General features: G+C 33.3%; 1 protein-coding gene across 5 annotated transcripts; it reads left to right on the forward strand.

Moving 5' to 3' along the window:
* On the forward strand, positions 3-2,186 carry LOC109328877 (late embryogenesis abundant protein D-29-like). Of its 5 annotated transcripts, none has more exons than XM_019562505.1 (3): positions 3-657; positions 757-1,167; positions 1,545-2,186. In XM_019562505.1, the coding sequence occupies exons 1-3, from the start codon at positions 159-161 to the stop codon at positions 1,952-1,954; spliced, it is 1,320 nt and encodes a 439-aa protein (XP_019418050.1). In that variant the 5' UTR covers positions 3-158; the 3' UTR covers positions 1,955-2,186. The 5 variants fall into 5 exon arrangements, with proteins under 5 accessions (XP_019418050.1, XP_019418051.1, XP_019418049.1 ...); XM_019562506.1 differs by having other exon boundaries at positions 3-624; XM_019562504.1 differs by having other exon boundaries at positions 4-624; positions 724-1,167.

Below are 14,347 nucleotides of genomic sequence, written 5' to 3' on the forward strand. Positions count from 1 at the left end.
CCCAAATGCTAGCAAGTTGACACATTATTACTCTGTAACTGACACGTAAAACTCTACAACATTCTAATCATGCCACGTTGCATGCACTCTCACCCACCACGTTCATCACCACTTTCATTCCCTTTCTTAACTTACTTTATATATCACACCCCTTCTGCATGTTACAAAGCACAAACACAGTTTTTTATTTGTTATCTTCTCTGATCACATTTCAGCCTTGCACATTATTCTTCATTTGTTTCAATATCAAATACATGGCCATCGCTTCAAGGGTTGTTTTGGTTATGGTTATGTTGGTTTTTGTTATAAACCACAGTTGTTCTAGTGTGTCCTCAACCAAAGAGGATGGTCGTGACTATGAGGAGGCTAAAGCCAAGACTTCAGAAACTGTGAATAAGGCGGCGGAGACGGCCAAAGAAGGGAAAGAAGCGACGGAGTCATGGACAGGATGGGCTAAAGAGAAACTATCTGAAGGACTAGGTTTGAAGAATGATGAAAACAAAGACAGCACCACTAAGAAAGCCTCTGATTATGCCAATGAAACTGCACAAAAAACCAAGGATTATGCCGGTGATGCTGCACATAAGACTAAGGAATATGCAGGGAAGACCAAAGATTATGCAGGTGATACTGCTGAGAAAACCAAAGATTATGCGGGTAGTGCTGCAAAAAAGACCAACGATTATGCGGGTAGTGCTGCTGGAAAAACCAAAGAATATGCAGGTGATGCTGCTGAGAAGACCAAAGATTATGCAGGTAGTGCTGCTGAGAAGACCAAAGATTATGCAGGTAGTGCTGCTGAGAAGACCAAAGATTATGCAGGTAGTGCTGCTGAGAAGACCAAAGATTATGCAGGTAGTGCTGCTGAGAAGACCAAAGATTATGCAGGTAGTGCTGCTGAGAAGACCAAAGATTATGCAGGTAGTGCTGCTGGAAAAACCAAAGAATATGCTGGTGATGCTGCTCAGAAGACCAAAGAATATGCTGGTGATGCTGCACAAAAGGCTAGAGAATCTGCCGGTGATGCTGCTCAGAAGACCAAAGATTATACTGGCAGCGCTGCACAGAAGGCTAGAGAATCTGCTGGTGATGCTGCTCAGAAGACAACAAGTTATGCAGGCAATGCTGCTCAGAAGACCAAAGAGAAGGTCCAAGATGTTGCATCTGGTTGGTACCCAAATTTCATTTTTCTATTTATTATAGTGACAGTAACTAACTGAATGTTTAAGTCTTTAAGACCTAGCTACTAAGCCATGGTTTTAAAAAGATTCACATACCAAAACAGGTGAATAAGGTGTATAATAATGAGAGTGTTGGGTATACTATAAGTGTATAAGTGTGACAAGAAAAAGTCCCATCTATGAAGGATGTGATAAGTAGAACAGTAGATGAATACAATACCTAGTTAGTTATTTGCACTATATGAACTAAAGATTTTATTAGGTAAATCAGTTTTATATTTCAAGTAACATGGGTCATCCATCTTTAATGAAATATATGATAAAGCTAGTTTTATCATAAATATATTCTTCACCATTATGCAGGGGCAGGACAATACAGTGCAGAGAAGGCCAGAGAAATGAAGGATGCAGCTACAGAGAAAGCTAGTGACATAGCAAACGCAGCCAAGGAGAAAATCAAGAATGTAGCAACTGGCACATCAGGTTCTGCCAAGGACAAGACTGGTGAAGCTTATGAGAAAACATCAGAAAGCATCAATGAAGCAAAGGAAAGAACATATCAGGCAGCACAAGAAGCAAAGGAGAGGGTCAGTGAAGAAGCCAATGAGAGACAGAGAGAGTCAAATGAAGAGCTAAATTGGGCCAAAGAAAAAGCCAAAGATGGGTATGATGCTGCAAAGGACACCATAGCCTCTAATCTTGAAGCTGCCAAGCAAAAATCACAAGAAGTTAAAGATAAATTAGGTGGGCAACGTAGGGATGCTGAGCTTTGAGATGTGGTCATCACCACATACATGGGTACATATACCATAAGAGTTTGTTGAGTTCTACATGAAAAGAAAAGATCTTTTGTATATATGGGAATGTTTGTGCTTGTCTGTGTTTGTTTAGTCCATGATGTTTGTTTTTACATAGCTGAACTTGGAACATTTTGTATCTAATGTATGCTCATGTTTACCTTAATATAAGTTCAAAAATAATAGTCGGAGATTGCAACCTCCTCAATGTTTGCTAGCGACCACATTTTTTTAGAAGTTGGCTCCTCTCAATTGCAGCCTTGTAGAGGATTATAACCTAATTTTTTATCATTGGTTACCATTTAAAAAGGAGGGAGAAGGCGAATCGTACCTATTCCGAATAATTTTGAGTCCTTATTACATTTTTAGGAAATGAGAAATCTGCCCCAATTCATGAACGTGTTTGTCATTAGGAACAACATCATGGTTGAAAACAACACTGCTATACATGAACGAATCCAAAATCTGTACTTATATATAATATATAGCTTCATATATATATATATATATATATATATATATTTATTTATATTTATATTTATATTTATATTTGTAATTTTACAAAGTCAAAAGTCACATACCTTGTCAGTTCAATGCAAAAAGAAAATGTTTTGACTTTCAAATGAAATGGACTTCAAAATTTAATTTGAAGTTAATCGTCTAGTGACGTTGAACTTTGAAGATTGTTTACAGCTTCAGTTCAACTTTGAAGAATGTTTATAATGACGTTATCTATCTAAGTAATAAGGAGTTGGAAGCAAAATATATTCACAAGCAACTTTGGAGTTTGGAACGGGTTCGAGATAGAATCAGTTATACTAAATCCAAACTCAAACTTAAAGTTGAAATCGAGTAAAACTTGAATCCAATTTCTCCATTAAAATTCGGATAGGTTCGGGGTAGGGTATCAATTATACTAAATTCGAACATTGAATGAGTAAAACCCAAATTTTATCACCTTTATTTTTCTTCCTTAAAATTAGGTTTGGTTTGGATGAGTATCCACATCTTTATTTTTCATTGTCATCCATATTTCTTATTAAATTAGAGTTGTAAATCGTCCACTAATATCAAAATCGTACACTTGTATCTAAATGGCACTCTAGAAACATGTATGTTAATTTATTTTAATTATTTATTTATCAAGAAATATATTATTTGTTTCTGTAACTAATTTATTTTGAACCAAAGGTGCAATACGAAAACAAAATTATATTTGTAGAAAAATATTTGATAATTGAGTGTAAACTAATTGTATAAATTGTCAATTATTTATAGTTACTATTGGTCAAACTCTAGTGTGTGTTTTACACTCATATTTACAGATCAAATTCATTGAATGTCTATTAAATATGGGATGGTAAAAAAATTTAATTTTTTAATATCCATAAAAATACTCCCAATAGACGAATGATAAATTTATTTTTAAATAAATATTTTCAATATATTTTTTATCATTGTTTATAATCTTGACACTGTAATCATAAATTTATAATATTAATGTAATAATTATTTTTATATAATGATTATCAATATATAAATATACAAATAAAATAGAAAACTGATTATGTATCCACATGTATGCCACTACTGTGAGTACCTGTAAAAAAATGTAAGTACATATAGGGTAAGCATTACCCCTCACCTGACTTTTGCTATCTTAATCAAATCATACTTCATTTTATTTTTACACCTCATTAACTTTTTGAGGCATTTATGAAAAATTAAATAAGAAGTTTGAAAGATTTATTTTTCAATTTATCATTATTTTTATTGGTTATTTATATAAAAATCATAAGAAAATAATTTTTATTTTGAAAATAAATATATCAATAATTAACGTACCTTACCTTAAAAATATCAATTATTCACATATCCTTATTTTCTCCACAAATTTTCGCATATCAAAACTTAATAAGTTTCTCAGTTTATTTAATTTTTCTTTCTTTTTACTTTTTATATAGAAGAAACAAATGTTCACACGTTGCACAAAATAAAATAATAGTTTTGCTAAGTACATTTCTGAATTGGGAGAGACATTTGAGATCATGTTTGTATCTTCAGGCTTAGTTCTAATTCCTGAATAGTCGTAATGGACTTGCACTACTCAAGCCCTTTTCTACAATTGTCTTATAGCGTCCTTTTTCTGGCCGAATAGACTCTAGGAGACAAAGACGGGGAGAGAGGGATTGATGAACTAACAACAATTTTTGTTGCTAATTTTATATAAAACAAAAAAACAAAAACTGATCCAAATTTAATCTAGAAACTAATACTACACAAACATTATGAAATGAAACATTTGTTGTATAGTCATTTTATCTTTCTCTGCCAGAAAGTGGTAATACTTAGTCATATATCCTTAACGATTGTTAAAGGAACAGACAGGTTTTAAAAAAGTATAAAATCAATCGTAATAAAAAATAAAACAAGTCATAAAAAACGAAAATGATATATTCAAACATTGGTAACTACGGAATCCACATCCATAAAAGTCTACCGCATCAACATTTCATATTATAAAACTCAACTTAATTTCACTACAAAGACTGAAATATATAAAGGGGTGAAATGTTAAAAGGATTCCAAGAGCGTACTAAGATGCTAGAGTTATGAGAATGAGTGTAATGATCTAGATTGATTTGATTTTTAATGTAGTTCAGGAATCAAATTAATGGGATTTGTTTGGTTTTAGAACAATACTAAAAATCAAACTATTATACTCTTAGTGGAATCATTAGGACAATTTTGTTAGAAATTTATAATTCTTAATTAAGGTAGACATCATATATTTTTGATATAATAATATCAGTTATTTATTTCTGGGTTTATATTATAGGTGATCTAGTTACTGACACCCCTTAGATTTCTAAAAGCTGATAACGGATATGAGCTTAATGGATGGATACCCATCAGGTTAACTCATATTGGATAATGAGAAATTTATAGCCCTATAAGTTAACGCATAAGGAAGGTTATGGTCACCAACACACCAAATCAAATTCAGTTTTCTCATCTCCCCATCAGAGTAAAAACGCAAGTCCCAAGAGGAATTAGGGATTTGGATGAGGAAGGTCATCATACCACAGAATTTCTTTCAGAAACGTAGATCAAAGAAGCACATTCACGAATATGGGTTCAGGTATGACACTGCGACCTTTGTTTCATTCATATATGTGTGTGAGAATCATGAGATTCAAGATCCTAGGATTGGTATTTCACCAATCATAAGGAATTACCAACAAATGATATTAGAGCATAGGTTCTGAATTTTTATGATTCTCCATGAATGTGTTTTCCCAAAATTCGTATGAACCATAATTTTAAATTTAAGGATTTTATGCTTCCGCTATCAAGCCATAAAGATTTTGAATTTAGGGTTTAATTTGAGAATTTTCGCAATTTGATTCTTGCATAACTTTTGTTGATATATAAAAATCATTATATGCATTATTGAATCTCATTATGTGAGGATATGTTTATTTGGAATCTTGTATACTGCATTATTGTTATGTACAGTGCACTATATATATTTGAGCATTTATGTGTTTCACTGCCTCATTACTATTATATGTAAGTTTATTGGTTGCACTTATATTTCACTGTCTCATTTATGTGTTTCCATGAATATACACAAATGGTCTCATTTATGCGTTTCTATGTATATACCCAAATGCACTTTTGTTTCATTGCATCATGTGCACTTTTGTATGATATTAAGTGTTTCCTTATATTATGGTATATGTATATTGCAATTTCAGTATGTGCATATATGTTATATATATATATATATATAATCAAAGTGTACATACTTTTAGTGACTTATATTGCTATTGCATATGTGCACGTATTTTTATCCAAATGCTTTATTTGCAGTATTTACACTGTTTCTTTAAATAACTTGCATTGTTTTGATTTGGAATTATATTGTTATATTGTGAGATTAGATTTATTAATCATAAAAGATATCAAATCTGAAGGTTTTAATTCTATGATTATATTTTTTTTGTAATGAACCTATATTATTTACTTTATTATCTTGTAATTATTTTGAATTAATTGATGCAATATGTTGCCAAAGTAACCTTTGTTGTGGAAATTAATTGAAATTACACAAACGAGTATGAGATTATTTATGCGAATTGTGTTCGGCCCAAAGGAAGACACAATTTGGCCAAATAATAACATACCTGTGATAATAAATATGTAACAATTATAAAGTTTTTTTCCCATGTGAATAATAGTCGCTCCAAAGAAAGACTATTGTTTGACAGAACTAATTGTTAATATTTGATTATTACATTGAGAGTACCACTTACAAATTAATTTCTCTGTCCAAAGACTAGAAATTGATGTTGTGCTAGGTATCTTGTGATGTGTCTATTATATGAACATGTCTTGTTTTATATATATTACATGACTTGTTTGTTTAGATTTGAACATGTTATTAATTCTTTGTTATGTAGATTCAATGTCTTTTACCAGTGCTGCAAATTTTCTGCTCAAATCAGTAACATTCCATTGCTGAATGGGACAAACTTTAGGGTTTGGAAGGAAGCAATATAAATTATTCTCGGCTGTATGGATTTGTATATGGCACTTCGTGTGGAGAAATTCATTTTCAATGCAGAAAACCTCGATGAGACTAAAATTGAGAAATGGGAACGCTCTAACCAAATGTACCTGATGATCATGAAACGCTCAATTCCAAATGTGTTTCGAGGCTATATATCTGAGGGTGAAAGTGCAAGGAAGTTCCTTGAAGAAATAGAACAATTCTTTGCCAAGAATGAAAAGGCAGAGGTGAGTAGCCTTTTGGCTAAACCCATCTCCATGAAGTATAAAGGCAAATGGAGCATAAGGGAGTACATTATGGAAATCTCGCATCAAAACTCAAGTCACTTAAGTTAGAGCTTGGTAATGACCTGCTCGTGCACTTGGTTTTGATCTCTCTTCCTGCACACTTTGGACAATTCAAAGTAAGTTATAACACCTAGAAGGACAAATGGTCCCTTAATGAGCTTATATCTCACTGTGTGCAAGAGGAAGAGAGGCCGCAGAAAGATAAGACTGAAAGTGCTCACTTGACTATGACCCCTCAAAATAAGAAAAGGAATAGCAATAAAGATGTTGCGCAAAATAAGAAAAGAAAGAGCAATAAGGGTGCTGCGAAAGGGCCTTCTCAGCAAAAGAAATTGAAGAGTAATGAGGAATGTACCTGTTACTTCTGTAAGAAGCAAGGACATATGAAGAAAGAGTGTCCTAAATATGCCTCATGGCGTGTAAAGAAGGGTAAATTTATATCTCTTGTTTGTTCTGAAATTAATTTGGCTTTTGTACTCAATGATACTTGGTGGGTAGATTATGGTGCTACTATTCACATTAGTATCACTATGCAGGGTTGCATGTGGAGCCGACAGCCAAGTGACAATGAAAGATTCATCTTTGTGGGCGATGGCAAAAAGGTTGCAGTTGAGGCTATTGGAACATTTAAATTATGTTTAAGAACTGGTTTTCATTTGGATTTATTTGAAACATTTGTTGTACCGTCTTTTAAGCGGAATTTAATTAGTGTTTCTAGCTTGGACAAATTTGGTTTTTCTTGTTCTTTTGGAAATAATAAAGTTAGTCTCTATCAAAATTCAAATGTTGTTGGTTCTGGTTCTTTAATTGATAATCTGTATATGCTTGATGTTTCCAGTTCCACTAATGAAATACTGCAAACAAATTCACGTGGTACAAAACAAAAAATTAAAAGAGAATTCAGCCACTTTATGACACAAGCTTTTTTGTCATATATCTAAACAAAGAATTCAAAGACTTGTTCGAATGAAATTCTTGACCATTTAGATTTATCAGACTTTGAGGTCAGTGTTGAGTGCATAAAGGGAAAATAGACGAACAAAAGGAAGTTAGGTGCCGAAAGAGCTAAAGATGTCTTTGAACCAATACATACGGATATATGTGGTCCTTTCCATATGACTTCCTGGAATAGAAAACATTATTTTATTACGTTCATAGACGATTATTCTAGGTACGGCTACCTATATCTTATACATGAGAAGTCTCAATCCTTGGATATTTTCAAGTCTTTCAAGGCTGAAGTTGAACTTCAACTTGGAAAGAAAATTAAGGCTGAAGAAAATTATATTATGGCAAATATGATAGATCAGGAGAACAACATCCAAGGCCATTTGTGCTTTTCCTCAGAGAGTGTGGAATTGTTTCGCAATACATTATGCCAGGTAAACCTAGCATGAATAGTGTTGTCGAGTGATGAAACCAAACTCTTAAGGACATGATGAGAAGTGTGATTAGTCATTCTTCCTTCCCAGAGTCTCTTCAGGGGGAAGCTTTAAAGATCGCAGTTTACATCCTTAATAGGGTGCCTAGTAAATCATCTAACAAAACCTCATATGATCTTTGAACTAATAAAAGACCAAGCTTGAAACACTTGCACATTTGGGGTTGTCCAGCTGAGGCGCGACCTTATAGACCGCATGAAAAAAATTGGACTATAGAACTGTTAGCTGTTATTTTCTTGGCTATGTTGAACGCTCTCAGAGCTATAAATTTTATGATCCCACTTCAAGACTCTTTTTTGAGACGGGAAATGCAAGATTTCTTGAGGAAGTTGATTTTGGGAAGGAAGAGAACATAAGGAATGTTGTCTTTGATGAAGAATCTGTCAGTGATTGTGAACAAGTTCTTGTGCCTATTATCATTCAAGGAATAAATTCGATAATAGAAGATGGTGTTCATAATATTGTCCCTGACAATATTTTAGAACAAAACAACAATGAGGTTCTCCCTCAAGTACATATAGAAAAAATTCAACAACCTCAAGAAGTAGAAGTGTCATTAAGGAGATCCACTAGAGAGAGGAGAAGTGCAATTCCTGATGATTATATTGTATTTCTTCAAGAACATGAAGATGACATTGGATTAACAGAAGATGGTCCATTGAACTTTTGTCAAGCCATGAAAAGTTCTAACTCTCAAAAGTGGATCGATGCCACGAAAGATGAGATGAAGTCTATACATGATAATGATGTTTGGGATCTTGTCGAATTACCTGAAGGTGCGAAACTTATTGGTTGCAAATGGATATTTAAAACCAAGAGGGATTTGAAGGGTAATATTGACTGATATAAAGCTCGTCTAGTAGCTAAAGGCTTCACTCAGAAAAAATGCATTGATTATAAAGAAACCTTCTCTCCAGTATCTTCGAAGGATTCTTTTAGAATAATATTGGCACTAATGGCTCATTTCGATTTAGAGCTACCTTAGATGGATGCTAAGACTGCGTTTCTTAATTGTGACGTTAAGGAAACGATCTATGTGGTGCAACCAGAAAACTTTGTGTCAGATGGCTCAAAGTCTATGGTATGCAAATTAAAGAAATCCATCTATGGGCTTAAACAAGCTTCTCGTCAATGGAATCACAAATTTCATCAAGTTATTACCTCGTATGGTTTTGAGGCAAATAAAGTTGAAGATTGTGTATACCATAAGTTCAGTGGGAGTAAATTTATCTTCCTAGTATTATATGTCGATGATATACTGCTTGCTAGCAGTGATATGGGACTATTGCATGAGACCAAGAGATTTCTAACGAAGAATTTCGAAATGAAAGATCTTGGGGAAGCTTCTTTTGTATTAGGTATTCAGATACTGAGAGATCACTCTCAAGGTATCCTAAGGTTATCACAAGAAAGCTATATAAATAAAGTCCTAGATAGATTTGGCATGAAAGATAGTAAACCAGAGGATACCCCTATAGCTAAGGGAGACAAGTTTAGTCTCGAACAGTGCCCCCAATGATGTATAAACAATACCGTACCGGCTGGTTCAACCGGTGAACCGGTACGGTACAGATGTTGAACCAGCCAAGTATCAAAACCGGTGAACCGACCGGTATTTGACTAAACCAGCCGGTTTATACATACATATTTTTTTTTTGAAAAAAAACCTTAAAAACTCATTACAAGGTGACCCATCTTTCCAACCCTTCTTCAACACTTCAAGACACATGCTTCCAAGACATACTTAGGTTACACGTTTTAGTTCCTAACATTCATGTGTAATCTCACTGACATTTGTGTAATCTTGGAGTATTATCTAAAGATAAGATTCAGTGCAAAAATATAATATCGATATGAGACAAATTTGACTCATTGATGTTAAATGTTAAAACTCCAAATTTATTTGTTTTGTAGAATGAGTTGTGAACTTCTGTCATTTATTTATATTTTGATGTTGTTAAGTGATACTTTTGGATAGATATATGTTTTGTAATTTAGACTTTAAATTTTTTAAAGACTTAAAGTTATTTGTTTATGTGAATTTTGAGTAGATTATGAATATGAATTATAAATTTGAGTATCTACCTATTTGGAATTTTTTGTTATAGGTTTATATATTATATAAGTATATATGTTCGGTTTAACTGGCAAGCGGTTTAATTACTGAACCACCAGTTGAACCACTGTACCACTATACCAGTACCCTGACCGGTTTGATAACCGGTACGGTTTTAACAACACTGAGTGCTCCAATAATGACCTTGAAAGATATGAGATGCAAAAGATTCTTTATGCATCTTTAGTAGGAAATCTAATGTATGCTCAAGTTTGCACACGTCCTGACATAGCATTTGTTGTGGGAGTTTTAGGCAGATATTTGAGTAATCCTCGAATGCATCATTGGAAGGCAGTCAAACGTGTTATGTGTTACTTGAAGAGAACAAAGGAATACATGTTCACTTATCGGAGGTCTGAGAATTTAGAGATCATTGGGTACTCTGACTTCAATTTTGCTGGATGTCTAGACAGTAGACACTCCACCTCTAGATATATGTTTGTATTGGCTGGAGGTGCTATCTCCTGGAAGTCTGCGAAACATACGCTTATAGCTCCTTCAACCATGGCTGCGGAGTTCATGGCTTATTTTGAAACATCAAACCATGGCATATGGTTGCAGAATTTTGTCACTGGCTTACGTGTGGTCGATGGTATTGAAAGACTATTGAGGATTTATTGTGACAACAAGTCCGTGGTTCTTTACTCTAACAACAATAAAAGTTCTACAAATTTTAAAGAAAGTGTTAATGAAAGTGTTCAAAATGGACAAGTTTCCATAGAACATATAAGGACAAATTTTTTGCTAGCTGATCCACTGACTAGGGGTTTGGTACCTAAAGTCTTTCATGAGCATGTTGCTCATATGAGCGTTGTTCCTTAGGGTACCTTAGTTTAGTGGGAGTCTATATGTTTTATGTTTTGCTTTGGATATTATATACAGTTTTTATGCATAATAAAGTTGATGATTTATTGTTTCATTTTGAAATTGTGTATTGTAACAATTGTGTTGCAATTAAAGACTTTGGATTGATCTCACTAAAGAATAAAGAAAGACCAGTTGGAAATAGACATGTTTGGGATCACATTGCATGAAATTTCCATGTCACTCATCCATATTTGATCTATGTCATTGAGTATATTAATATGGTGATCATCGTGGTTGAGACACGCTTAAATGTGATGAAACTTGTGGTGGTTCCATAGTTGATAGATGAGATGAATCATATTGTATTAAGGAGAAATCTAAATGTAAATAATATACGGATGTGCGCCTAAAGAACCTGTGATATAATTGTTTCAGGAAGATATGAAGCCCAAGTGGAAGATTGTTAGAAATTTATAATTCCTAATTAAGGTGGACATCATATATTTGATACAATGATATCAGTTATTTATTTATGGGGTTATATTATAAGTGATCTAATTACTAGGACCCCTTAGATTTCTAAAAGCTGATAACGGATATGAGCTTAATGTGTGGATACCCACCAGGTTAACCCATAGGGGATAATGGGAACCTTATAAGTTAACGCGTAAGGAAGGTTATGGTCCCCAACACACCAAATCAAATTCAGTTTTCTCCTATCCCATCAGAGTGAAAACGCAAGTCCCAAGAGGAATCAATTATTTGGTTGAGGAAGGTCATCATACCACAAAACTTCTTTCAGAAACGTAGACCAAAGGAGCACATCCAGGAACATGGATTCAGGTATGACATTGCGGCCTTTGTTTCATTCATATATATGTGTGAGAATCATGAGATTCAAGATCCTAGAATTGATATTTCACCAATCATAAGAAATTACTAACAAGTCTAACTAATTTAGAAAATTTTCCATAAGTCTCTTCTTCTCCCCTATGTCACTTATGTTCAATTAGTTTGTAGATTCTTCGACCAGTAGGAAAGGATTTAAATTGGTTTCATGATTTATATATTTTTTAATTAAAAATAACTTAAAATCTATATTATTTTTAAAAAAAATCAGTTTCCTTCAATCATTATATAGATCAATCTCTTTAGATTCCCCAACTTTTAAATTCTTTTGATCTTCAAATAAAGGCAATATCCATTGATGAAAATGCACTATACTCAATACAAATTGCAATTCTCTCTGTCAATTGTTTGTAGTTAGCAAAATCGCAATAATAAGGTATTCCATGAGGGGTGTGATTAACTTGCAAACTGCAAGTTAGTTCGTATCCAAGCGAACTATTTGGACAGTCATTGGATAGAAATGACGTTAATCTAAATTATTAAATTTGTTACTGGTTACTTCTTGCATGTAGAAGTCGGTATGGTATATGATAACTTGAATATAGAACAGAAGTCGGTTGAGTTGAAGTCGTTTTCGTCCAAAACGACTTCTAACCTTTGATGAAGTCATTTTGGACCGGTATGACTTCTGTGTTGAAGTCGTTATCACATGAAACAACTTCATGCTTGAACAACAAACACGACTTTAGAAAATAACAAAATGTGTTCTAACTCATTCGGTAAAAGACAACTTATATATAAAGGAAAACGTGAGTTCGACTATCTCCTTGTTTGTTTTTTTCTTTTTTTCATTTGGGTTATTATCATATACTAAATTGTAGTATTGTGAAAATTTGTTCGTGTCGGTCGGTGAACCGGTCCAAATATCGGTACGTACCATAATTATATCGGTCATGTAATCATGTCGGTCAAAACTGGTCATACTGAAAGGTTTTCAATGGAACGTACTGGTCATACTGACTGGTTTTCAATTAAAACATACTGGTCATACTGGCCGGTTTTTATTTAAAATTAAATTTTTAATGAAAATAAAAAAAATATATTGGTTTTTCAACATTAATTTTAATATATTATATGTGTATATCTAATTTTGTCACTATATGATTTAATTATAGTAAACCACTGGTAGAACCGCTATACCATTATATGAGTACCCTAACCGGTTTGATGACCAGTATGGTATTAATAACACTGCTAAATTGTAAGCCAAATAAAATTAAGACACTATAACTCATTTGGTAGAAAGTAGTTGAAATTTATAGGATGAGGTGGGTTCAAGCTCTTCCTCGTTCAAAGTACATATTTTTAATTTACTAATAATAACTATGATTATAGTTTAGGATTTTTTGAAAATTGGAAAAAAATAAAATGTGCAAAATAAAGGAGGAAAGAGTTGAACTGAGGTTCTCATTGATAATGACTTCCTGAAGTCGTTTTCTCTCGTACCAACTTCTACACTGATGTCGTATAATGCTACTACGACTTTTAAAATATGTATAAAATAGTAACTAGCCGATAATCAATTAATATGGGGTTCACATATTACTTTTGGCCATTCCATGAGTTGTTCATATTCTGCAACCACAATTGCTAGTATCACCTTCCTTCTTGTCTCCATTAGTATATCCACCTCATTATACAAGCAATGCTAGCTGGGATGCAAAATGACATAATTTTTTTATAGAACTCATTGTCCACCAAATGTTCCACTCTCATAGTGCTTTTCTGAAATATGTACAATATGTTAGAGTGCTGACATGTCAACATGACTCAAAACATGTAGCAATGTATCCTTGATTTTTCCACAAGAAGGTCACAAAATGAAATGAACTTGTTAGAGACATACTAGTGCGACTAGGAAATAGGAATAGAATGAGTGTGTTGAGTGTCTGGAGTGAGAGGTGGAGAAGCATGGTAAGGAAAGAGAGTAACGTTGGCCACATGCATGAGGGGTAGTATAATAAAGAGGGGTGGGGATCGTATCTAATACAGGTAAGTGTATTAAAAAAACAAAAGAAAGTATATGTTCTTATTATCCTATAAATATAATAATATGACATTATTATCCTTAAATACACATAAAAATAAAAAATTGTCTCCGAGTACCCTAAATGATTCTGTTGTTTCTGAGGAGTATAAGGAGTGGAGTGGACATAAATGGAATTTTAATAATAGTGTAAAGTGAATGGGATTCCAATTTCAAGTTTTGGAGTGAAAATATATATTATCTAA

Source organism: Lupinus angustifolius, chromosome LG16 (genome assembly GCF_001865875.1).
Source record: "Lupinus angustifolius cultivar Tanjil chromosome LG16, LupAngTanjil_v1.0, whole genome shotgun sequence".
Lineage (NCBI taxonomy): Eukaryota > Viridiplantae > Streptophyta > Magnoliopsida > Fabales > Fabaceae > Lupinus > Lupinus angustifolius.

Coding starts and splice junctions, on each gene's coding strand:
- LOC109328877 (XM_019562502.1), top strand. CDS start 159: ATGTTACAAAGCACAAACACAGTTTTTTATTTGTTATCTTCTCTGATC. Junction 1,168..1,544: donor GGTCCAAGATGTTGCATCTG/GTTGGTACCCAA, acceptor ACCATTATGCAG/GGGCAGGACAATACAGTGCA.